At 43.9% G+C, this 25,698-nt stretch overlaps 1 protein-coding gene across 1 annotated transcript in view; it reads right to left on the bottom strand.

Moving 5' to 3' along the window:
- Positions 1–8,879: 8,879 nt before the first annotated feature.
- The window catches only part of P3H2 (prolyl 3-hydroxylase 2), a 151,498-nt gene continuing 134,679 nt past the window's right edge, over positions 8,880–25,698 (bottom strand). Inside the window, exons 9-15 of the mRNA XM_059391290.1 lie at positions 21,795–21,922; positions 21,140–21,235; positions 20,415–20,565; positions 19,438–19,555; positions 18,424–18,499; positions 13,052–13,192; positions 8,880–9,861 (exon numbers count right to left, since the gene is read on the bottom strand). Coding sequence (XP_059247273.1) covers positions 9,769–9,861; positions 13,052–13,192; positions 18,424–18,499; positions 19,438–19,555; positions 20,415–20,565; positions 21,140–21,235; positions 21,795–21,922 — 803 coding nt within the window. The 3' untranslated portion in view covers positions 8,880–9,768. The remainder of the gene's footprint in view (positions 9,862–13,051; positions 13,193–18,423; positions 18,500–19,437; positions 19,556–20,414; positions 20,566–21,139; positions 21,236–21,794; positions 21,923–25,698) is intronic.

Raw genomic sequence — 25,698 nt, 5'->3', positions numbered from 1 at the left:
CTAAGCAGGGAGTCCTACTCTGGTAGATCAGGGGAGCCTGAGACAAAGGCAGACACTTAACTGAATGGGCCACCCAGGTGCCCCATCTATAGGGAATTTAAAAACCAGTCGTTTTAAAAGTCAGTCGGCTTTGTTTCATTCCTACGTGCCAAGAATTAATGACAAACATAAAATCTCCTCCCCACTGGCATAGAGCACTCCCATCTGCTCTCCACCCCTGGCCTTAATTTCTGTAACATTTTCTTCATTGGTCTCCCTGATTCCTGTCCCTATCCTTCCAATCCTGTGTAGGCAGCTGCAGCACCGACACCCATCGTTAGCTTCCCCAAACCTCAGAACCCTCCCTGAGGTTTACAGGATCAGCTCCAACACCACAGTCCAGCCTAGCTCTTGGTCAGGCCCTTGGTAACCTGAAGCCCGCCTGACAGCTGAAACTGATACTGTCACTCTGCGTCCCAAGCTCTCTTCACTGTGACAGCCTGTGTTGTAAGAGCCTCGGTTTCCTGCTTGCGTGAGCTGGGACGAGACTGAGTTCTAGATTCCAGCACTACCAGACACTGCTGGTGTGAACTTACGCAAGTCCCTTTCCGTCTGAAGGCCTCGATGTTCTTATTCATCAAATTAGGACCATCATAGGAGCAAAGCCGACGTCACAGGATAGCGGTAAGGGCCAAATGAGGTCCTGGTTGTGTGACCAGCCACCCATGGGAGGCAGGAGGCTCATGCAAAGCGAGAGAGGTCAGACCCGTCAGAGAGGTGGCCACCAGGAATCGTGTCTATGGCCACAGTGGAGGCCTCTTTGCTTTCACAGTCCATTTTAAGTTCCCGCCTTGCCTTTTCACCATTCCATATTCTACTCAGCCTTTAAAGGAACAGCTCCAGACCAACTTCCTCAAAAATTCCTCCTTTGCTGTTTAAGCCTGCCCCAATCTTGCTCTCTCCAAAGACCACCCGGACATACCTCCTCTGCTGACACAGGTCCCCTGCGGGTCCTCGCATAGCAAGCCTCCTCCCAGCCGGCCCAAGTGCCACCTCTTCTGTTTAGCAACCCTCTCAATGCTGAACACACATTCAGTGTTAAATCGGGACTTATCAGAATGAATGAATGAATGAATGAATGACTCTCTTTTTTTTTACCCCTTACTGCAAAGTATGCTGATAGTGCCATCTGCTGCTAAGCTCTGATTCTGTGTTTTCTGCACCCTGAAAAGAAAGTGAGAGAACGCTCAGGAAAAGGAACAGGAAAAAAAAATGTGCCTTCTAAAATGCTGGCTCAGAAAAGCCACTGAAATGTCCCAGTGCGGGAGGTGAGCAGGTCAGAAGGGCCCAGTGACGTGGCTGCAGGAAGGCCAGCATCTCCTTCCAGATTGGTGACAGGCAACTAAATCGGAATTAAAACACCTTTTCAAATTTGTAGAACAAGTTTCCCTTCTCCTGTGCCCCGGCCCCAGCACGAAGGGTGTGGTTTATGGCCAGATATCATTTTTAAATCTAACACTATGAAAATGAACTTTGAAGATTCCAAGATGTTTCAGGGGAGAATGCATTAAAAGAAAAAAAAAAAATCATGAGAGCTGAAAAAGCATTGCTGGAGAAATCATAGTCCTATCCGTTTTTCTTCTTTTTACACATTTTCATGTAGTAAAAATAACAATTGCCTTTTAATGATTGCCTGCTAGATGTTTGACATTTTCCTTCCTTTGGCTCAATTAAATCTTCAGATAACTCAACAGATAAGTATTACTTGCTCTTTTACAAAGACATTGAATATGGGGGGATAAGAAACGTGTCTGTAAGCAGAGAGCCGGGAAAAGGCTGCAGATATTCCCTGTCTGGGGGGCACAAAACCTGCCCTCTTCCTTGCTGCTCTACCCTAACTCTGTGATGGTGACCTGGACCAGGGGTCAGAGGACCTGGATTTAAGTCCAGATTCTACTAGTAACTTTTGTAGAAAGATGGGTCAATAAATTTTTTCCCTGGGCCTTCGTGTCCCCAACTCTAAATTCTATAAGGGGTGTAGGACCAGATGCTCTCCAGACTCCTTCCGGCATGGGAGTCCGCTGTTTGCAGTGGTCTTGATTTGCTGAATTATAAAAACAGAACTTTACTGTGTCTGTGATTTTCCCTTAAGCTTCCAACACTGGCATCATCTTTCTAGTCTAAACAGCTCTGGACAGGTTAGTGAGGACTTCAGATAAACAATAACCAAAAGCACCCTATGCTGAGCTTTGAAGGCCACTCTATCTCTTTTCATTTAATTTCTAAATCATTCTGCATGTAAATGATGCACCCCTCCCCCAACATTCAAAGCATGATGTATACTCTATGCTGATTCTGAAGGCTGTGTGGTTTGAAGATTTCCGTATGCCAGTTTGTCACCTTTGACATCTTTGACAACTGGCCTTTAGTTGTAAGTGCCTTGGTAGGCACTGTGTCCCAGGTTGACGGGCGCACCTCGACAGAGCAGAGTCCCCAGAGACAGAACCTCCACATGGTGCCGAGCTTTTGAAGTGGATCACTGGTGCTTCAAAGCCAAGTTCATGGTACAGAGAACAACATCTGATGTACTTTCATTACCCTTAGAGACAAAAATCATTACACAGATGCCAAATGGCTGAGAAAAAAATCTGTACCCTGTGCTCAGCCCTGCGGCCTGGAAGTTCAGAGGAGGCTCAAAGTGCTCCCCGGGAGGAGACCGGAGCGTGTTTGAACAGACCCATAATCATACCTGGCACACTCAGAGTCCCAGAAGCAACCACCTTGCTGAAGACAGTAGTCTTCTTCTAGATTTCCACTGGGGGGTGCAGAGGGGTGAGTCCTGAGGTCACATAAGTCCGTATGGATTCCTCCTGCCTTCTAACGATTCCTAAAAAAAAATGGTCAGAACTGCAGTGTCCTGACAGAGTCCAAACACTTAGTTTCCACTCAGGAAACTGACAGCTACTGTGACTTTGACCTAAGACAAAGTAATCATCCTCTCCGGGCATCTTCTTCCCTGTATGTGAATCACGACCTTGTCTACTGGAGGGCGGCAAAACACTTAGTGACCACCGTGCCATAAACAATGAAGGGAAATGGATTCCTGTTTCAGGAATCTTGACACTCCCCGGTCAAGAGAGGGCCAACAATGCCTTCATGACTGTTCTTCACTTGTATTAAGTAGCTAAAAGCAGGACACATTTCAAATTATGATTACTCAGAACTAAATTTGCTAGAAAACGTTGTGATAACTTTATCTTGGGATACCGAGAGAAGAAAAAGCTTAACAGGTCTTACTTGCTTACCAATATTCACCTCAAAGAAGTGTAATTCTAACTCCTATTATCTTGTGAGAATAAAGGTCTTGACACTCTGAACTCGAAATCAAGTAGAAATACTGGTGTCTGTTCAGCAAATGTGTGAAACGCTGGAACATCACCAGAGCCCAGGATTCTACTCCAGTGACCAGAAGCCTTGAAGTTGGCTTCTAAGCCTCGGGGCTCTATCATTTATTCTAAATCTAAGCAATGTAATTGCTTAAGACCTTCAAAGGCATTTAAAAAGTTGAACAAACCAAAAACGGGTACAGGGACCAAACAGAGTAAGTGTGATTGTACACATGACATGACGTCCTATTCAGCCCTTTGGCTTGAAATGAGGCAAATGGACCCCATTGACTCCTGCTGGAGATGGTTTACTTCCAAGGATTCCTAAAGCCTCTGAAACCCTATTCCCTGCCCGACCTTAGAAGAGATGTCGTCCCTGAAAGTATTGCCTAGATTCCTGGTTTTACTAAAAGCTTGACTCATTTTACTAAATGCTTTAGGCTTTTCAGACAACGCACCCGACTATCCTCAGGTGGGCTGGGAAACACTCATTATTCCCATTTCTGAGATGAAAGGTGAAGACTTTGAAAGAGTCGGCTGTTTCCACGGCAGGTGAGATAGGAATTTTCTCAGACTCGCCGGCAACGGATTAGGCCACTGGAAGAAGCCCCTGAAGGATTGCTTTCACGTCTGCTTCCCCTGACACTCGCGGCTCCTCTGCTTTTTAGTAAGAATCATGGTACTCGGCAGCTTCACCCCACCCACTTAAATATACCTCCTCCTGAGGAAATAAAATAAAACTTCCTTTTAAACTGGTATTTATTTGCATTTTCACAGCATTCATTAAAGTGCTTTCCCAGGGCGATCCGCAGTAAAAATCCCACCCCCCCTTCCGGAACACCAGCTTTTATATGAACTCTCTCGCGGACAGCTTAACGTTTCAGAACCCGGGAAATCACCCAGGTCAAATGCCATGCTTTTTCAGTGGAGGACACTGTGGTGGAATGAGAGGTCACATGGTTCGCTTCTGCTTATCGGTTGCAAACCCAGGACTTGAGACCCTGCTGAAGGTCACCTTTTCTGTGATGCTTTCCCTCTTTGCAACCACTCCCTTCTCTCTCCCTTCCCGTGGCTTTTTTTTTTTTTTTTGTCCCTGCTTCTATTATAACCCCTTTTCACAGCACTCACCTCATTTTGTATTGTTTCATTTGTTTATATGCATTTCTTTTTTTTTTTTAAGAGTTAGCATTTTTATTTATTTTATTTTATTATTACGTTAGTCCCCACACAGGACATCATTAGTTTTTGATGTCGTGTTCCACGATTCCCTGTCTGCATATAACACAAACAATCTTATTTCCTTTTCTACTTTGCTTTGAATTCTTCAAACGGGAGGATGGAACCTTGGTCATTTTCGAGTACCTCCTTAAACTCACTGCCACGTAGCCACTCAAAAACCGTCTGATTAACGAATTCATGAGTGACCGGAGCTTCACCAGAACGCTCTGCTGTGACCATTCATTTTCCCTGTTTACAAAATGAAGATTGCTCTGATGTGTCTCTCAAGATAATTGTGCAGTTACGTATGATTGCCAAGTGCTTCGAGACCATAAAAAAGCTTTATAAATGCCAACCATGATTACAACCCTTTGAAACAATGGGATGTATGATTTACAAGTGGAAAAAGATGAGCCATGGCAGGTAATGCCTCTTCCCTGGTTCTCATTTCTATCCCCGCCCACCAGCAGGTTGTAATTCGGAGGCAGACACAGCAACGTGGGAGAAGAAGGGAAGGTTGAACTACAAGCTGGTTCAGGTTTCCAAGGCCTTTGCCATCACATTGCCATCAAGAGGGGAGAGCAACTAAATCTGTCAAGAAGAGCCAATGACAAGAGCTCCCAGATGGACGGATGACACCCAGGTCACTGTTGAAGTGGAGACAGCATGAAGAATGCAGGCGGATGGCCCCTCTGAAACAGATGACCGGGGAGGGCCCATAGAGTGGAAAGGCTCTCAAACTCTGCTCTTGTCACCTTATGTTCCCCCTCCTCTCAGGTACATCCTATCAAGTGGCTAGAAGAGCTGTGTTGTATATTGAATGAAAGGACCATTCAGATTGTCCTCCTAGCAATGTGTGGCAGGAAAAGAGAGGGCAGGAACATCTTGCATGGTTATTTTTCTTGGGAGCCCTTAACCATGACTCGCCATGCCAATCTTTTACACGGCGGATGCCATCCACTGCAGAGCAAGCCAAGATGGATGATCAGATTGTTCCAGACTTGACATTGTTTGGTCTCACAGGGCAGCAGGAGGTACAGAGAACGTGGTGATTTTCCAGGGGTGGAAGGTAAGGGCGAAGGTCTGACCCCATGAGTCTGCATCTCCAGCTCAGCAGTGAGCTCAAAGAGTGGTTGACGTTACATGTCTCAATATGTCTGAAGAAATCAACCAGGTCCCAAACAAAATAGCCTCTTGTCTCATGTTGAAAACATCAAATTACCTGGGAGTAGGGGATTTGCGGGTGGGCTGTGGGACTAGGTGGGGAGGTCACTTCACATCGTGGGCTTCTTGGCAGGAGGAAGAGGGATCGTAACCAAGGACCTGAATCTAACTTGTGGTTTAGAGTTTTTGCCAAATGGCTCCCGTACCCCTGGGGAGTTCTGGATGTGGGAACAGTTAAAGTCTTCTCCACTTCTCAGCCATACCACCGTCAGTCACCTCAGAATGTTTCATTACTTGGCATAAGGCATTGGTGAGGTGGCCCCCATTACCTCCTTCCTTGACGTCAGTGAGGGAGTTGTTCCCTGTGGCTGTCTCATGTGAAATATTTCAGCATTTGTACTTCAATTAAAACTCACAGGTATATATTATTAAATGGTAGTGACTCATTCCATGGCTTCTCCTCAACTGAATAAGTGCCAAAAAATGCTTTGTGCCCAGTAATGACGAAGACTGCATTAAAACTAAAATTTCTTGTCAAATAAACTATAATCAGGGCTCTGAAGAAAGTACCCCACATATCCAAGAATATCACTCTGTCCCGCGTCGGTGTTTCCTCAAGAAGAAATTTATGCTCAAGATTCTCTCTGCTTTGAAGGAAGAGGAAAAAGACACCTAACTAGAACCCTCTTTCCTTCTGTGAGCTTCATGAAGGCAGAGTCTGGCACATGGGATTTTTTCCAAAGTGGGGCTGATCTCATTGAATTACACAACCCGTATTCAATACATCTCTGAGGAGAGAAGGGGAAATACGCCTTCACATATCACTCAGCAGGAAGAAGAGAGAGGAGCAAAAGTTCAGATTTTATAAAAAATTGTACTTTTCTCTTCACATTAATGTATTATTTCATATTTAATATGCTTGGAAGCATAGCCAAGGGAGCAAACATCTCTGGTACTTTTTTCCTCCCTCCTGTTCAAAGGGCTATATTCCGATCTCACACAAAAACATTCCAAGCTGAGTGACCACAGGCCGCAGCTTCCTTTCACTGCTGTCCATGTCCTCATCTGGAAAGCGGGCCTCAGGATCTGTACCCAGAACACCTCCCGAGTTCTAGTGCGTGAGCAAGCTCTGGCTTACAAGCACCCAGAGCAGTAAGAGGACAAAAATAAAAGCTTTGTGAAACTGCAGGCTTTTCACCCAATGGTCATCTGACAAGTGGAAGTCCCCCAAGTGCTTTAGCTGAAGAGGACTGGCCTTGAGGTCCTAGAAAGTGGGCCTTTAGGCCCGGGTGGTCTCCAGACAGTGCTGCTGAGTGAATGAGAAAAAGCACCCCCTTCTGCACAGACCCACCTCTCCAGGTCCAGAGGCTGGGGAACAAGCACCTTCTCCAGCCAAATCAAAAAGGCACCCCTTCCTCTAGTGGCCACACCCTGGGCCAGACATTCTCACATAAACTTGACTTGGTAACCCTGGCTCAGATCGGCTTCAAGTCCTCCAATGACACTCCCTAACTCTCTGAACACAATTATGTCTGGTTGGAGGGGGAGCTGATTGAAAAGTGCAGAGGGGCACCTGGGTGGCTCAGTTAGTTAAAGCCTCTGCCTTCGATTCAGGTCATGATCCCGGGGTCCTAGGACTGAGCTCCGCATTGGGCTCTCTGCTCAGCAGGGAGTCTGTTTCCCTCTGTCTCTGTCTCTCTCTCTCTGCCTGCCTCTCTGCCTACTTGTGATCGCTATCTGATAAATAAATAAAAATATTAAAAAAAAAAAAAGTGCAGTGGCACCTGGGTGGCTCAGTGGGTTAAAGCCTCTGCCTTTGCTCAGTTCATGATCTCAGGGTCCAGGGATCAAGCCCCGTGTCAGGCTCTCTGCTCGGCAGGGAGCCTGTTTCCCCTCTCTCTCTGCCTGCTTGTGATCACTCTCTCTCCTCTGTCAAATAAATAAATAAAGTCTTTAAAAAAAGTGGATACACGATGTCCCAGGTGTATAACAGCACGGGCAGCCTGAAAAACAGGAATCACCGCCCTGGGCAGTCAGCCCATGGCACGAGAGGAGACCCATAACACAGCTCTGGAGGCCGGCCTCCACTTTCTGTGGGGCAGAATCCCCACCTTAGTGCCGGAGTCCCAGCCTCTCCTGGAGCTCCCACGGCACCCAGGAAGCGGGAACGACAAGGAGCCAAAGACTGTTTTCTTTGTTGATGCCTCGTTGCCAGAAAACAGAAATTAGATCTTGCCCAGATTCTCCTATCAGCAGATCTGTGTGCCAGCAAACACTTCTCCGTGAGACGGCAAACAGAGATCCGCCTTCCCAAAGCTCGGGGAGTTTTTGCCCTAAAATTGGGTTTAAAGTTTTCAAATCACATAGACGCAGGAAGAACCCCTTCCCAAATCTCAAAACGTTTGCTCAAGTAAATTTGGTGGTAATGGTGCCTATTTCTAAAATCGGCTTTGTGTTTTTCATTGGCTCGGTGTTGTATTTAAAGCAAGAGGCTGAAGGGCTTGGGAAATAATTATAAGCTGGTATGTCATTTTCAGAAAAGGAAACTGAAACCCAGAAAGGAAAAGACAGTAGCTCCAGGTCACACAGCAGGGCATACTGGACCCAGCTGGGATTATAACCTAACGTTCCTTCCCTTCTCCCAACCGAAGGTTGAGTGGAAAACAGATGGCACATAACTCACTATGACTCAGTTTTTCAGTCTCAAAGGATGAATGTGCTTAACCATCGACCAAGGTCATAAAAGGCAACCAATAAATGTGATTTTCCCTTGAACGTTTACATCTGATGGTTTTCTAAAGAACTACGACCTGTGCCAGTGCCCCTCCCAGAGGCAAGTAATCTCTGCCACTGGTTAGTAGCCTTCCCAAGACTGGAACCACCCCAGTCACCCTGAATAATGTCTTTGCAGGGCTTCCTTAGCATTCTGGCCAGGGACCAGATGTTCTCTGGAGGAACACCTCTGTTAACCATTTCTGTGCCTTCAAAAGTTGTTTCCACTTTCCTTGTGGCCCTGAAACATCAGCAAAACGAGTCATAGCCAGGTGTTGTCTCTGGGCTATCCCCAAAGCCACAAAACCATTACCTAAAGACACACCAAACATTTGGGAGAAGAAAACTAAATGCCAGGTGTTAGGATCAGCCTCCCTGTATTAAACAATCAGACACAAGCATGAATCTGGGAACTGGAGAGCAGCCGAGACAAGGGACACCAAAATACATGCAGCTGAAGATGGGAATCAGTCCGAAATCCACTTGTTACAAAATGTCCCTTCTCACCAATGGGCCCCACACTCGGGCAACATGTCAATGGTGTTCCAATTCAGGCGGGATTGAAGATTTTCTTCCAAAGGTACAAGGGTGAGGAGTCATTCTACTTCAACCCTCCGAACAACCTTTTCTAAAGACACAAGTCTTAAGGCAGTCCTTCCTGGAGCACTGGGGAGGAGGAATCGAAGCTTCCAGTGTAAGTCTGCTCTCCGGGGAAAATACCAGGGCCAGTGACTCCACCAGGAGCCTGGTGATGCTGGGCCTCTCCATCACCTACAGCGCTCTTCCAAGAGGATCAGGGACATGGAGGCAGCATAAACCCTGCTGGGTGCTCCTTGGACTCCAGCTTGTGGCCTCCATACTGGAAGAGGGTGTTGCTGAAGGGCACGGGGTCCGAAAGCCTTCTGAGTCCAGTCACATGCTAACCTTAGAACTGGAGCACGCAGGACAGGTGTAGTGTTGTCAAGAACAAACTTATTCTTTCTGCCAGAGCTTTCGGATCTGCAGCAAAGGACATGCACATGTGCGTGCGTCAGTGTGTGTGCGGAGGACATGGGGACAGAAGACCCCATGAGAGATGGAGACGGACAGCCTGAGTGAGGCAAAGCGGGCATCCGTAGGCACAGCAGGGGGATCTGGTGACTCGGATTGACCTGTTAATTTATATCATGGCTCTGTACAAAAATAAAGGGGTTTTCATAAGATTAACAATTTAAATAAATATCTGATAGAACTTTTCTTTCCCTCGTTTTTATAGCTCATCCCTGGGGTTGATATTCAGTCCCTGCTTTCCTTGTTGTTCCTGATCCAGGATGGCGATCACTTCATCGGCCTGTATCCGCTCCTGCAAAACAGGTAACCAACACATTTCTGTTACGGGAACCATGGTCACTCCCACCGGCAGGTGCTTCCCAAACACTTCCAGGTATCTTTGTGTGCAGAGATGGGAGCTAGGTCCGGTTCAGGACCCTCATCTCCATCCCCGCAGTGGTGCCTTCTCCTGACTTCCTTTTGTCTTAAGCAGTAATTTTTCCAAGATTTCTCTCTTGCCCGGAAGTCTTATGCAGTCAACCGACTAGTACCCTTTCTACACTGTGGTTCCACAGGCATCTCTGACTCAGGGCTCCAATCCAGCATTCCAGCCAGAGTCAGTGTTTTCTCCCCCACACACCTATGCCCATCCTGTTCACCAATTCTCTCTCTCAGTCAAGACCGCCTCTGCTCACCGCTTTGCCCTCCAAGCCCAGCCATGACTCCTTGGACCAGATAAATCACCATGTCCTGTCCGTTCTCCCGCCTGTTTCCACCCCCTTTACAGTGCCCGCTATGGCTGCCTGAGTTCAGGGCAGGATTTCTCCACCTTGGCACTCCTGACATTTCCGGCCAGAGAATTCTTTGTTGTTGGGTGTGGTCCTAAACCTAGTAGAATGTTTAGCAACAGCCTTGACCTCTGCCCATTACAGGGACCTGGTAGAGCCACCCTCCAAGTCTTGACAACCAAAAACGTCTCTAGCCCTTGCCGAATGTGCCCTAGGAGGCAAAATCAGTCCCACTAGAGAACGGCAGATTTGGGCTGTCACCACCCCTAAGCCCAACTGCTGCAGCTTCCAGATCGTGCCCCCATTTAACACCCGGCTCGCACGTGCTTCTGAGGGGCCCCTAGCATTTCGGTCCCAACCACGCTACCGTCTGGTTCATGCTTTCAACCCTTGTACGGGTTCCTGTTGTTTGAGGTTCCAGGCTTCCGATATCGTGCATTCTTCAGAGTCTACAATGCTAACTACTCTTTGAGAATTGATACCTTTAAAACAACCTACAACCAGCAGGGAAATCTGCCAGCTTTGCTGACTCCTTCATAGGCTATCCTTGCTCAGGGATTCCATCTGAGAAGAGGTGCCCAGCTCCGGACTCCCAAAGTTTGTTGTACATTCGAATTACCTGGGGAGCTTTTAAAGCTCTCCATGCCTGGGTCACACTCTCTATCAATTTAGCCAGATTGTTTGCGGATGGAGACAGATGTCAGTAGTCTGTAAAACTGCCCTGCTGATCACAATGTGGAGCCTGGGAATCCCATACGCTCATTTTTCCAGTAGTTGATGAGGTTCTGGTCATTCTCTCCTGTGACCACTAGATGCCGCTACTGCCCCGATTCTGGAGAAGTTTCCGAACCCTCTGAATTGGGAAGGAGCCAAGAGAATTTACTTTGTGTTAAGTTTATTCGATGGAAAATATCTTGGAAGAGAGTGTTGGGATACTGAGCAGTGAAACGGACTCCATGGTTGCTGAATTGAACACTAGAGAGAGAAAAGAATGTGGTGATGTTCCAAGAGTTTGTCATCTTCCCCATCTGCTCATTTGCCTAGATTCCCTGGTGCAGGAGCACAGTTGGGGGAGGGAGGTGCTGGTGTTTCCGAGTGGACAAGCACAAGGAAAGAAAGGAATCACAGTTGAGGAAGACTGTTCAGTGCCTCTTGAAGTTCTCAGAACTGAGTGTTCTGCCTGCCACCAGCCCCTCCAGTCAGGACCAGGACACTTGTCCCTTTGGGCACCTGGCTCTCATCTCCCCAGCAGGGAGTGAGCCTCTACAAGTCAGTCTTCCTTGATGCTCCCTACAAAATGTGCACTGCTGTCTTAGATCTACTTCCTTGCAGACCTCTCCAAGCCCCTCATGGTCAGGGACAGTGCTTTGTCACCGTGGTACCCCCATGGCCTACTGAGCAGGGTTGCTCAGGCACAGAGATCTTCCATAAACATCTGTGAAGTACGTAAAAGAATGCTTACAGAATGTGACCTAAAATCTGTGTGAGTTAGATCGCATGGCAAAATGCATGAGACACAGGAATGAATTTTAAACAGTTTCTGACTAAATTGGATCCAATTTAGGTATCCAAAGAGAAAATTGGATCGAATGCTGTTTTAAAGACTAGATTTTCATAACTCATCAGTACCCGGGGCTGAAGGAGACAAAGACACCAGTTTAGCCCCTGCCGTGAAGTTTCAGTTTCAGTTTCAGTGTCAGTATCCCATGCCAAGCTGTTGCTGAGGCTTTGAATGGAGGGACAAGGAACTTGTTAATTCCAGGGCAGACAACTCCACCAAAGGGTAGGAACAATTTTTAAGTAATTTCTATGTTGAGCTGACATTTTCCTTCCACCCATTGGTCTTAACTCCTCCCTCTAAAGCCTGAGAGAGACCATAAGCTCTGGTGGGGGGCATCCAGAAGGATGGGGTCCAGGTTAAGTGTCTACTTCCAGTATAATAAAAACTATATGTTAAATGCAATATTTAAGTTAATAATAGTAAATAAAAACAAACTTTTCAGGTTGACTCACCATCTCCTACACGTGTCTCATAAATTATTCAGTGCTCTTTTTATTTTTTATTTATTTTTGTAAAATGTTTTATTATTTATTTATTTATTTATTTGATAGAGAGGGAGAGAGTCAGCACAAGCAGGGGGAGTGGCAGGCAAAGGGAGAGGGAGAAGCAGCCTTCTCACAAAGCAAGGAGCCCAATGTGGGACTCGATCACAGGATCCTGGGATCATGACCGGAGCAGAAGGCAGACACTTAACTGACTGAGCCACCCAGGCACCCCTCAGTGCTTGTCTTAATGGTTTGTTGAGAAAATAGGTAAGTCTTCCTGGTGCCCTGCAGAAAGTGGTTCTTCTCTCTTGATGCCACAGTTTGGTAATAAGCTCAAGACTAACTAAGGACTGCCATCACTATTTCCTCAAACGTTTTCTTATTAGAACCTCCCTGATCAAGAAATTACCTTCCCAGCCCCTCTTCTTTCTCTCAGACTCACACTACAACAACAGCTGTGTAATTGTTTCATCATGAAAAATCTGTTCAACACAACCAGTGTTGGAAACCAGAAAGAAAGGACTCTATAATAGTTTGATTGATTTTATGATCTCTAAAGATCCCTGAAGGGTCATGGAACAATTAATGGACTTTTCAGATAAATCAGTTCACAAAGCAGGTCTTTGGGACATCTGCTTGGCCTTCGGGGGGTGGGGGTTAGACACTCACCAATTCTCTGTAAAGTGGATCCAAGGTAAACCACAGAGCCACGGCACACCTCTGGCCCTTGGTGACTGCCTTCACTCCATGTGGGTTCTCTCCTCCGGAAGAGAAGCTGACCATACGGCCACACTTTGGTTTGATAGAGGCCTGAGGAAGAAGGTGAAAATGAGACCCTCCTTTCCATATCAGGAGAATCTCTACAACCCCTTTCTCCATCCTTCTATGGGATTATTTAGGTCAAGTTTTGAATCAAAGAATAATGGAATCCTGGGGCTGGAGTAGACATCGGTTGGTTCACTTTCCTCACCCGTGAAACCAAGGTAAGCCCGGAATAAGGTGTGATTCAGACATTAAAGTGTTCAGGTAAAATGGCTGGCATAGTCAAGGGCACAAAGTCACTACCCCACACAGGCAACCCTAGGGCCGACAAACTCCGTGGAGACAAAGGCTCCTTTTTACTTTATTTCCCGGCCTTTAGCTCTAGCACAGAATCTGGCATATGGCAGCTGCTCATTTAATATCTGGGGAATGACAAAAACAAGTCAAGGAGTGCACAAGAGTGCTGGTACCTTTTATTAATGATCTAGGTAGTGGCTCCATGGGTGCACATTTTTCATGCCTCAGTTGTACATGTCTGCTTTGTGAGCCTTTCATAACACGAAGATTTTTAAAAGTCAAGTCTAATGCCATATGATACTTTAGTTCCCACTATAGTATTCCTGTCCATTGGTCTCAGTGAATTCACTCTCCTCCTTGGAGGGACCTATTCCATGGCCTCCAGGCTCTGCAGTGATGAACACAGTCCTTCCAAGCTTGTGCTCAGGTGAAACTGCTCAGTAATGTTCATGGAAAGAGGGCAGAGACAGAAAAGGAGTGAGGGCAATGACAGTGTCCGATCAAATGAGCGGGTTCTCCAAACTGAGTGAACTGAGCAACAGAATATAAGGGGTCTGGCATCTGTATTTTAAGAAGTGTCTGATGTCATCCAAAATATATAAAGAACTTATCAAACTCAAACCCAAAGAACAAAGAATCCAATCAAGAAATGGGCAGAATACATGAACAGACATTTCTGCAAAGAAGACATCCAGAGGGCCAACAGACACATAAAAAAGTGCTCCACATTACTCGGCATCAGGGAAATACAAATCAAAACCACACTGAGATACCATCTCACACCAGTCAGAATGGCTAAAATTAACAAGTCAGGAAACGACAGATGCTGGTGAGGATGCGGAGAAAGGGGAACCCTCCTACACTGTTGGTGGGAATGCAAGCTGGTGCGGCCACTCTGAAAACAGTATGAAGGTTCCTCAAAAAGTTGAAAATAGAGCTACCCTATGACCCAGCAACTACACTACTAGGTACTTACCCCAAAGATGCAAATGTAGTGATCTGAAGGGGCATGTGCACCTGAATGTTTATAGTAGAAAAATGTCCGCAATAGCCAATCTATGGGAAGAGCCCAGATGTCCATCAAGAGATGAACGGATAAAGAAGATGTGGTGTGTATACACACACACACACACACACACACACACACACATACACAATGGAATATTATGCAGCCATCAAAAATGAAATCCTGCCATTTGCAATGACATGGATGGAACTAGATGGTAGAGGGACAATTATATAATCTCACTGATTTGAGAATTTTGGGAAATAAGATAGAAAATGAAACAAGATAAAACTGGAGAAGGAGACAAACCATAAGAGACTCTTGGTCTCAGGAAACAAACTGAGGGTTGCTGGAGGGGAGGAAGCCGGAGGAATGGTGTGGCTGGGTGATGGACACTGGGGAAAGTATGTGCTATAGAGAGTGCTGTGAACTGTGTAAGACTGATGAATCACAGACCTATATCTCTGAAGCAAATAATACATTATAAGTTAATTTAAAAAAAAATTATTTGATAGACAGAGATCACAAGTAGGCAGAGAGGCAGGCAGAGAAAGAGGAAGGGAAGCCGGCTCCCTGCTGAGCAGAGAGCCGGATGTGGGGCTCGATCCCGGGGACCTGGGATCATGACCTGAGTCGAAGGCAGAGGCTTCAACCCACTGAGACACCCAGGCGCCCCTATAAGTTAATTTTTAAAAAGGCTAAAAAAAAAAAAAAAAAAAAAAAAAAAAAAAAAAAAAAGCATCGGATGTCAGTAGAATTCAGTTTTCTGGGAAACACAGAAATAGTACTCATTCCATAGCAGAGCTTAGAAAAGTAGAGTAAAAGAAAAAAAAATCCTACCATTTGATGACATGGGCCCATTTTAAGGAGTTATTTTCTGCATTGACTTGGATTGATACCTGCCCATTAAGAGAACTTTTGGTTTCCTTCACCATAAAAGGAGATGGCTATGTGTTTTCACTGCTGGCTTCAAAGAGAAATATTTAGAAATTTCCTGAGGTCCTTGGATGCTACCTAACATAGGTACCCCTAGACTGTAAGATACACATGGGAGGTCAGAGGGAGGTGGAGAAGGCAAGAAGTCTGAAACCTGTGTGTGTGTGTGTGTGTGTGTGTGAGAGAGAGAGAGAGAGAGATGAGCAGAGAAAAGCAGTCAGCTTCCGGTTACTCTTCTAGTCACAATAATTGAGAAATGATTTGTCTTTGCTGAAGAGAGTTGATTTACTTATGCTGCTTTGTCAAGATGACTTTTCAGATGCAAATCTGGAGTTCACTACTTACGGGTGCCTTTGGTATCAATCTGATTTCATTTCTCTGGAGAAGGAATTTGTTTTACGTTTCCACGTAGAAACAACAAAATTAATGATACTTGAAACACATGAAGTAGGATAGGAAAGCCTTCCCATATACACAGCTTTAAGATCTAGTTTCCGGTTTTCTGGGCGGCTCATTCCTGAGTGCTGGTCTGGGCCCTCTCTACCACATGTGGGCGCCATTGCTTCTATGTGACCATCAAGGGTCAACAGTAACATTTTACAGTATTAAAGATAGGATGTGGGGACTTGATGCCTTATTTCTGATGGAACAGGAGGAATTGAAAGAAGTTTTTACACAGAAGAACTTGGGAAAGTTTAGGAGAAGAGACCATCAGCTGCTGAAGCATTTGAAATTGATTAGAGGTACATAAGTTCACAAAAGTCTCCGTGACCGATCTTATCAAATGGAGAGGGTCACCTGTTACACATTAGCCACGGAAAGGAATAAACAAGCTTCATTTATGACATGACTTTTACAGGAAAATATGTCCTGAAGTTTAGATGATTGTAAACATACTTTTGGAACACAGTTTATATTGAATTTAATTTTTCGTGATGCAAATAGAACTTATTAAATCTCACCTCTCCCAAATTTGCACAGAGGAAACCCAAATCCCCAAATACTTATGTTTCACAAATATGCTGGCATTGAAAATGATCTACATATCTTCCAAGTATGATAAAGGAACATTCCTTTGCTTTCCATCTAACTGATGGTTCAAAGTCAGAGAAGCCTTTGTGCTGTATTCATCTTGAATGAATGTAAATCTTTAGCCACCATTCAGTGAATTGTGTAATTCCCAGATTTTTCCAAAGTAAAGAACTTAGAAGACTATTTTCCTTGTGTAGCTCCAAGTTGGGACATTTCTCTGCTTCATTTGTCCCTTGTGTCAAAGAAAGGAAAGCTGAAAAGTAAAGCTAATCATTTCTCTTTGTCATTAGGACTGATTACCTAAGAATTTTTATTATTTACAAAATGGTCTAAAAACTCCACCATATGAATGAATCTGAAATAGAGCTAAATTGGGAAAAATGAATCTTTCAACTTGGGGCTTTTCAATCAAAACACTGTTTAAATCAATTTTTCTTTTACTTTTTTAGGGGTGGTGGGGGTGAGATTCAGTACGTTTTAAAATACTTACACCTTTCTCTTAAAAGTATAGATATGTAGAAGATCATGATTATATGCTTTCATATCTTTAAACAGCAGAATTACAGTTAATTTGCATTCAACAATTAATGAATTATTGGTTCTCACATGGTATTCCAGGCATCACTTGCTTTCAAACATTGAGCATTTCCAAATATGGCCACTAGATGGTGGAGAAGCAAATAAATCTTTCAACCTGTGATTTTTTTTTTTTTTTTCCCTTCTTTCTGTGTGAGCTGCAAGCATTTTAAAATCTGTTATAGTGTTGGAAGAGCTCAGAAATCAAACGCTTTCTCCAAAGAGACTTTTTTTTTAAATGGTAATTTTGTGTTGGGATTAGAAGCAACCCAGATCATCAATCCTGATTTAATTTTCCAGATCATGAAGCATTAAAATAACGGTTGATACTTAAGCTTTCACAACAAACCAAGAGGCATCATAACTTTTTAGATACACATTATTGCAAGAATGGTATGAAATATTTTTCTTAATTATTCCAATGTTTCTGGACAATTTTAACCAGAATCTCTACAGAGTTCTCTTTCAAAGCCAGTAGTACAGAATTTTTTATGTCATCTGCTTATATCCCAGTGGTATGCCATGAATGATAGATGCGTATTTCACTATTAAGAAAAGGACACAAAATAGGAGAGGGAAAACATAATACTCAGTTTTGCTGTGAAAATAGTATGTATAACCCCAAATCTTTAAAGTTTATCAGATACATGCTTCAACTATTTAGATTCTCTATGGAGGAAAGATGCATCTCATAATCCATTTATATTTAAGTTATATCCTCAATTGGAAAAGGTGTTTTCCCTACCCTGTTGTATTCTCTTTGACTTAAAGTCTAAAGGATGCTGGCTATATGGTCTATAACTCAGTAGACTGGTTTTCCAAAGACATTGGTTTACCTAGTTGAAATTAACTGTTGATTTTTTACTTATGGAGTTGTGTTTAGAATCTCATCTTTAGTGTGTGTGTGTGTGTGTGTGTGTGTGTGTGTAATGTGTATAAATCAATTTTCAGGTACAGGTTTACTTACAGTCACAAGCATATATATACATACACAGTAATTTCGATAACTAGTGGTCTAGAGTGCAATGCTCAATCCAAGCATGGAGAACACCAGATTGTTCAAAAGCTATCCCACTGAATCCATTTGTCTAGTCCTAGGCATGGGTAACTTAGAAATAGGTGTTCTTGTGTTTCCGTCAAAGAATGAGAAGACCCAAGTTCTGATTTCAAGTCTAACACTAACTGGCCATGTAATCATAAGCAAATCCTTCATATACCTATTCTTTAAATTACCTGTCTGTAAAATGGACTGGAAGGTTTCACTGATGAATCCACCCCTAACATTTTATGATGTATACGTTTGCTGGCCAGCTGTGCACCTCTTGAATTCTCAAGCTCAGATATTTGAAGTCCAACAGTCTGAATCCTCAGAAAAATAGCAAGATTGATATGAAGAAATGCAACAAAACTTTGCCTGTATAGTTTTACTTACTGTCACAGTCTTGGCATCCATCTCAGTGAAAATGAATTCTCCTCCTTCAAAGTCATCATTCATATACAGGAGAGCACTATAAGAAAAAAGAGAAAACCATTTGTATGATTATGTGCTCACAACAGCTTCATCAGAACATACTGGAGATGTAATAAACTGACCAGCCTGATTGGTCAAGTTTCCTTTGAACTGGACATTGAAATAACCAACCCTCCCAACCCTAAAGAGTAAGATCAGATATAGTTCAGGTCATACCCCTGAATATTTATTTGTTTTACTTATGCTAACATTTTAATTGTATTTCCAATTTCATGTCCCATTTCACTTTTCCCCCAAGAAAACCTAACTGTATTTAATCTACTCCTTCGAACTTGCCCATGCTACTTATAATTCTCTTCTTCCCTCTTAGGCTTGTAACTCTAAAGGATGTATCCCCCCACCCAACCCCGTAGCTAGAAAGCTCCAAGAGCTGTAGTCTTGCCTTGCAGCTAGGGGGTGTTCAATAAATGTTTTTGTGTGGCACACTCTATGGCAGTAATTAACCACAATTAAATACACGTTGACTTCTCTTTAGACACTAGAACATCATCCAATCTTTCCTCAGAGTTTCCAGTTTCTTATTTCTAGAAGGCAGACATAGCTGAGTGATATTGTAAGACCCCTATGAGCCCTGGGGCAGAAGACCCTTGGGTTCTCAGACTGAGATATATGTCCCACAAGGGATACATTTCAGTGAAAGCCAAATGATCAAATAAGGAAACTCTACTTTTTAATATGAAAACAAAATGGGCATTTTGTGGATTAAGGTATAACAAAACGTGCTTGGATTTTTAAGGTAAAAATCTGAGATGATCAAGTCCCTTCCTGGTTGTGGCTTCAGGAAGGTTATTTGAGAATCTCTGCTTCATTGAGATGAATCTGATCACAAGCCAAACAGATGAATTTTTTGGTTTCCATGGAGAGTTGGTAACTGTTGAGCAAAATCTTCATCAGTGAAGGTGGTGATGCTTGTACCTATAGTCCCGGAACGTGTACGCAGGAGGCTCCTTCCAGCATTCATTGGCCTCAGGATCCAACAGGCAGTTGTCAGCGTGGATGGGGTGACTGAGGTCCGTTCTTCTCTCCTGCTGACCTGCCGGAAAAGGGAACAGGTGAGATGACAGGAGAGCAGGACCCTCCACCAGCCAAGCTGACAACCTGTCTTCTCCCATCACTAGTGCCCTTTGAGAATTTAAGGAGACACAAGAGAGACCCACAGAGATGAACGAAGCGACTAAGCTGTCAAGAGACCGGTCCTGCTTGGGTGCGAACTTGTAAAACTGTGGACAAATCACGCCTCCCTGTTATCCTGTGAAAGTTTCTTGATATGAAGCTACAAAATAAAAATCCCATGCATTCCATGGGTCAGACTTCATGCAGCAAAGACGAAGGAGAGGGGTGAAATGAAGATGCAAAAAGAAAAGATTGATTCAGCTGAAAGTTCACATGTCCAAGTCTCCTCCCATGACATTCTTCCTCCCCTCCCACTCAGCTGGGGGTGGAAGAGAAGATCTAGAAGAGAAATCATGACAACCACAAGTGAGGCAGTCTCTGCCTTTTTAAGAACATTTCTTTGAAAAATGCCTTCATCTTCTATGCAACCACTTAGCACTTCAGGGTGTGACGGGGGACTGTAATTTCCAGGATCCTGGTTCCCTGCAAAGTGAAACCTAAAACAGGACAGTCCTTCTCTGTGTGCCTTTAAGCAAGGAGGGGAAATGGTTTTGAAAGGAAAGACAGGCAAAGCGATGGCCTTCTGGAATTTGGGGGGGGTCAAACAAAAGAGAAACAGAGGGAAGGGGGAGCAAAGAGTGAACAAGCTGCTTCTGTTTGGGCAATTTACAACTTTGCTAAACCATGAGTGTAACATGTAACAGAACTTTGTTTTACATTGTTTCCATTCTCATTTCACCATGGGTAGAAGGGAAAAAGTTCAGACTCTGGAATCTTACCAGACAGGGCTGTTCGGCAGACCATGTGTGTATAGGAAAAATACAGGGTTGAGTTCAGCATGAAATAGGATTCTACAATCTTTCGAGCCTTCTCGCTGATGTCATAAAACAGACGGGCACTCTTCAGGGGGACTCGGCCTTCGTAACCAAACTGAAGACAAAGAAGAGCATGAGATCGCGCTGGCGCTGGGGTGACCGGAAGGCGGGGGAAAAACAGGTACTAGGTTCCAGTAAGGCAGTGTAAAGAGGATCACATTTGCACTGACCAGTGGAAATACAGCCTCATGCTCTTGAATTTGGGTTAGGAAAATGAGCCACTGAAATTCATCCTTCCTCATCACAGTGGGAACACTGAAACCTAATCTCTTCCTCTTGTCTCTTCTCAGAGAACACTCCTTTCTCCCCAGCAACACTTGGTGTGGGGCAGAATCCTCATGGGGTTCAGTACGTTCTTGCCATTGCCCCAGGATCTCCTTGAGGATGGGGAGGACAGGGGCTGTATATTATTTGTCAGATATGAATTTAGGATCTACAGTGTTTGATAAGTTGATGACCCAATGAAGGGAACCAAGGAGTGATTTAAATCCATGGAGATATCATTTCATGCTTTCTCCCTTCACTTCTCCTGACAGGTCTACCATCTCGACTCTCCTGTTTCCTGTGTCTACATGCACAGAAGGTATTTGATGGACTCTTGGGAACCCAAACCCAAGCTATGGCTTTACTTTGAGTGCTTTCAGGACAGTTGCACCTTCAAACTTCTCATTGGGTGTATGGGGTGAAGTTTTCCCTCTGTATCCATCACCAACAAGCATGATTCCCTGGAAGCAAAATACAAGAAGATGCTTTCTTAATGACAGTGATGACTTCATCAGCTCTCTCTTTTTGCCCTGACTGCCAGGAAACTAAGGACCACAGTCAATGCTCAGACCCAACCTCATTTTGTACCAGGATCCTGATATCATTAATTCTTCCCATCCAAAGAGGAATCTTCATTTAAACTTCACTTTCCATGTTCGTCATGAAATACTAGATTTGTAGAAACAGATAAGCTATCAATGATCAATATATGGGTTAATTATTGATTAAAATGTAGAGATTCCCAGTGACTTTATTTGGTAGCAGAACACATCCTGAATGGCTATTGTCCTGGGTATAAAGTCACTAACTATTCCAGATCCATGAGTTGTGTCCAGATCTGGACAAAATTCAAATCCTCCCAATGCAGGCTATGGAAATGCCCCCACACTGATGTCCTTGTCCTCAAGAAAGTGACATTTCAGGCCTGGCTTCCTGACTCCAAGTGAGACCAGGACCCGAGAGCTCCAGGGCTCCCACCAGGTCAGCACCATCAGGCTCCCCTCCCACACGGGTCCTCACACTGGCCACGCTGTGGAGCTCCCGGCACTGTTCCTCTGACAGGACGTTATCCAGGAGAACCCGCTGAGTCCCGTTCAACTGTTCCGAGTTATAGACAAACGTGATGTTCTCATAGAGCAGAGGGCCACCTGAAGAGACAGAACATACGGTCTTCTCTGTTACCTCTGTTCCCAAGGTGGGGGAAGCACAGAACACCCATCAGTTTTCAATGTGAAATTCATGAGAATCAGTTTGCTCATGAATACTTAAGAATGAGGTGAGCCATGAGAGACTATGGACTCTGAAAAACAATCTGAGGGTTTTGAAGGGGCGGGGGGTGGGAAGTTGGGGGAACCAACCAACCAACCTTGGTGGGAGGTTGGGGTATTAGAGAGGGCACGGATTGCATGGAGCATTGGGTGTGGTGCAAAAAAACAATGAATACCCAGAACACATGCTGAATGGCTATTGTCCTGGGTATAAAGTCACTAACTATTCCAGATCCATGAGTTGTGTCCAGATCTGGACAAAATTCAAATCCTCCCAATGCAGGCTATGAAAATGCCCCCACATTGATTTTTGATCAAGTCCCTTCCTGGTTGTGGCTTCAGGAAGGTTATTTGAGAATCTGTGCTTCATTGAGATGAATCTGATGACAAGCCAAAAAGATGAGTTTTAAAAAAAAGGGGTGCCTGGGTGGCTCAGTGGGTTAAAACCTCTGCCTTCGGCTCAGGTCATAATCCCTGGGTCCTGGGATCGAGCCCCACGTCGGGTTCTCTGCTCCGCGGGGAGCCTGCTTCCTCCTCTCTCTCTGCCTGCCTCTCTGCCTACTTGTGATTTCTCTCTCTCTGTCAAATAAATAAAAAAAATAAAAAGAAAACACTGAAGAACTATGTCAACAAAAGAAAAATTTAAGTTTGTATTTTCATATCAGTTTTTCTATCCAAAAATAATGTACACTTTTCCACATATTTAATTCTAATTCAGTGAGATTGTGAAATTTACTTATTAAATTTATGATTTACCTTTCGTTGCCAAGAAAGCAAAAGAAAAAAAAAATAAGAATGCAAAGACACGTTGGAATCTTTCTATGTACACTATGGATTCAGGAAAAAGACAGATGTCTGACAACCAGGTTTCTCCATAACATCACAATAAGGGTGTCACATTTGTACAGTATTGTGGGTTTGCTACACTATCTTTTCATTTGATTTCAGCAATGATCCTGCAAAGCAGACTAGGAATCTCACAGGATGACGTTCAGAGAACTTCTAGAATTTTCTTGGTAACTGCACACATCCGTCCCCACAACACTTGGCTCCTCACTGTGTTACAACATCACATGACTTGATCACATGTTTGTGCCCCCATACGTGACATATATACCGCAGTCTCACTGGTATGGAGAGAAATATCTTCACTCAAAAACTCAGCTGGTAAATGCACCATCAGGACTGCCATACCCAAGCCAGCCAACTCCTTCCTAGTCTCCTTCCCGACACCTAACTGACTCTAAATGGTCTTGTTTGTGGAATATTTTTTTTCTTTTTTTCTGTTCTCTGGGCAAATCTTTGTATTACTTTCTTTGCATGGGAAGGTTTCCTATAGGCCCTGGCTCTCTCCCTGGATAGGGCCCACAACTTCATGAAATTAGCCCATGTGGGCTTTTCAGAAGGAGATGATTTGGGGTCATGCTTTAGGTGGTTAATGACCAAACTCTAGATCTGACCAGGCTCTTTCCTCACAGAGAACAGAACCGAAGGACGAAGCTTCTGTTGGCAAGGAAATCTTCAGCTGTAACGCAGTGCAAGCAGCTTGAGCTAAAAAACTGAACAGAAAAGGAAAAAAAAATGTTCTGGTCTTTATAAACTCCTAAGGGACCTGACATGTGCCTGTCAATAACCACAGTCCACCTGGGAGGGAGGCACGGGGAGGGCTCAGCTGCTCCCTTCTTCTGCAATGGTCCCCAACACATGGGCCTACAGCACATCAGGTGAAGAAGGAAGAAACCAATGGAAATGGATGTCCCCTCTAGTCCTTTAAAATTAATTGGTGAAACTGGGGAACAGCACCACGTTTATCAGTATTCTAGTTATGATGAAAGATTCATTATAGCCCACAATTAGTGGAGTATTAAGATAAAAAGACAGTGTTTCCCAGTCTTTAATAATATACGGTTATCTGTTAAAGGAAAAGTTCCCTAAGGAGAGGCAGTGCTGACGCATTATTTTATCTCAATTTTGCTTCCATACTTACAATTATAAAACTGTAAGTGCTGTATCTATTTATCTTTAGAGTTTCATATAACTGTAATACCAAAAGCAATTCACAAGATTAAATAAAAGCAAGACCATAAAAATAACTAAATTCAAGTTAACAACATTAATGAAATGGTTAATGTTATTTTGCAGGAACCAAAAAGCTACATTCCACAGGAATGTTCTACTCACTGATCTGGCCCAGATTCTTTGGAGCCAACATCCTTTATAGTATTTCTGATGTGTAATGACTCATTGCACTGCAACTTTTCTTGATTGCAATTGCTATGACGTTGTAGTGTACCATGATAAATTTGGGCCTTCGTCTGCTCCTGATACATTATTTATACATTTGTTGGGCTTCATATTTTGTTAGTGTTCAGTCACCGAAGTATCACCAACAGGTGTCAGTGGGTTAGTAGCCTCACCCACCACCGCAGTGTGAAGTTTCATGGTGGGACTGGGCTATCAGGGGGTTATTTACATGACCCGCTAGTTGCCCCTATTAATTTTTTTAGATTGTCATAAAAAAATCTATAAATACAGAATTTCTCAGATTCCAGGAATATGACCACAAGGTATAGTTTCAGTACCAATCTTTTGGATGAACAGAGAAAAAAATTTATATACACATACATACACAATTCAATGTTTCTCAGCCTTTGTTCTGCAGAAAGCTTTTGATGAAAAAAGGAGTTTCTTGATCAAATATGTTTGGGAAGTACTAGGTTACATAAAATTTAAGAGGACTTCTTAGAACTTTTAATATGGAAATAGGCATGAATATGTGGACTATCAAGATAGCATGAAGCAGTTCTCTCCCTTCACTGAGCACAAAAACCAACCTTCCTTCCTCCCTTCCTTCTTCTCTCCTTCCTCCCTCCTGCCTTTGTTCCTATGGCAGAGAAACTGTAAGACGGCCCCCTGATGATCACTGCCTCCTGGGATTCATGGGCTTGCGTAATCTGCTTTCCTCGAGTATGAGTGGGGACTGGAACACACTTCCAACAACAGAGTATGGCAAAGGTGATGGGGCATCCCTTCTGGGACTGTATTACACGAGACTGCAACTTCCATCCTGCTGGCAGAGTCTGCCTATTGCCTTCTCAACTTTCATTGTAGACAGACTCATGCAGCAAGGAATGAGGAGGCCTCCTCCAGCCAGTGATCAACTGGGAACTGAGGACCACTGTCCACTAAGACTTTAGGAACCAAATTCTGTCTTCTGAGCTTAGAAGAAGATAGTTCCCCAGTCAAGCGAGATCTCAGAGATGATCAACAATTTGAGGGAAGTCTGTGCCAGACTGGGAAGCAAGGGACCTTGCCAAGCTACCCCCAAATTTCTGACCCCCAAAAACGTGGGATAGTAAATGTATATTATTGTAAGCTGCTACATTTGTGATTTATTTATTCTTCTTCTTCTTCTTTTTTTTTTTTTTTTTTTCTGGCAGCAATAAAAGACCAGGAGAACATTCCTTTCCCCAACAGGACCTCTTAACATAAAACACAGGTTGTTTAGGAAAAGTTACTCTAATCTATGTAGCTGTTTAAGATACACAGCCAAATTAAAGCAGTTTCCCAAATATTTGGAAAAGTAAACTACATATTCCATTCCCACTTAGAAAGGTAAAAGAGGTGTTCCTTCAACAAGAAAGAAAAGCGACTTG

Source organism: Mustela nigripes, chromosome 2, assembly GCF_022355385.1.
Source record: "Mustela nigripes isolate SB6536 chromosome 2, MUSNIG.SB6536, whole genome shotgun sequence".
NCBI lineage: Eukaryota > Metazoa > Chordata > Mammalia > Carnivora > Mustelidae > Mustela > Mustela nigripes.
Note: the sequence above shows the minus strand (reverse complement) of the source record. Positions and strands in the feature narration are given on the sequence as shown.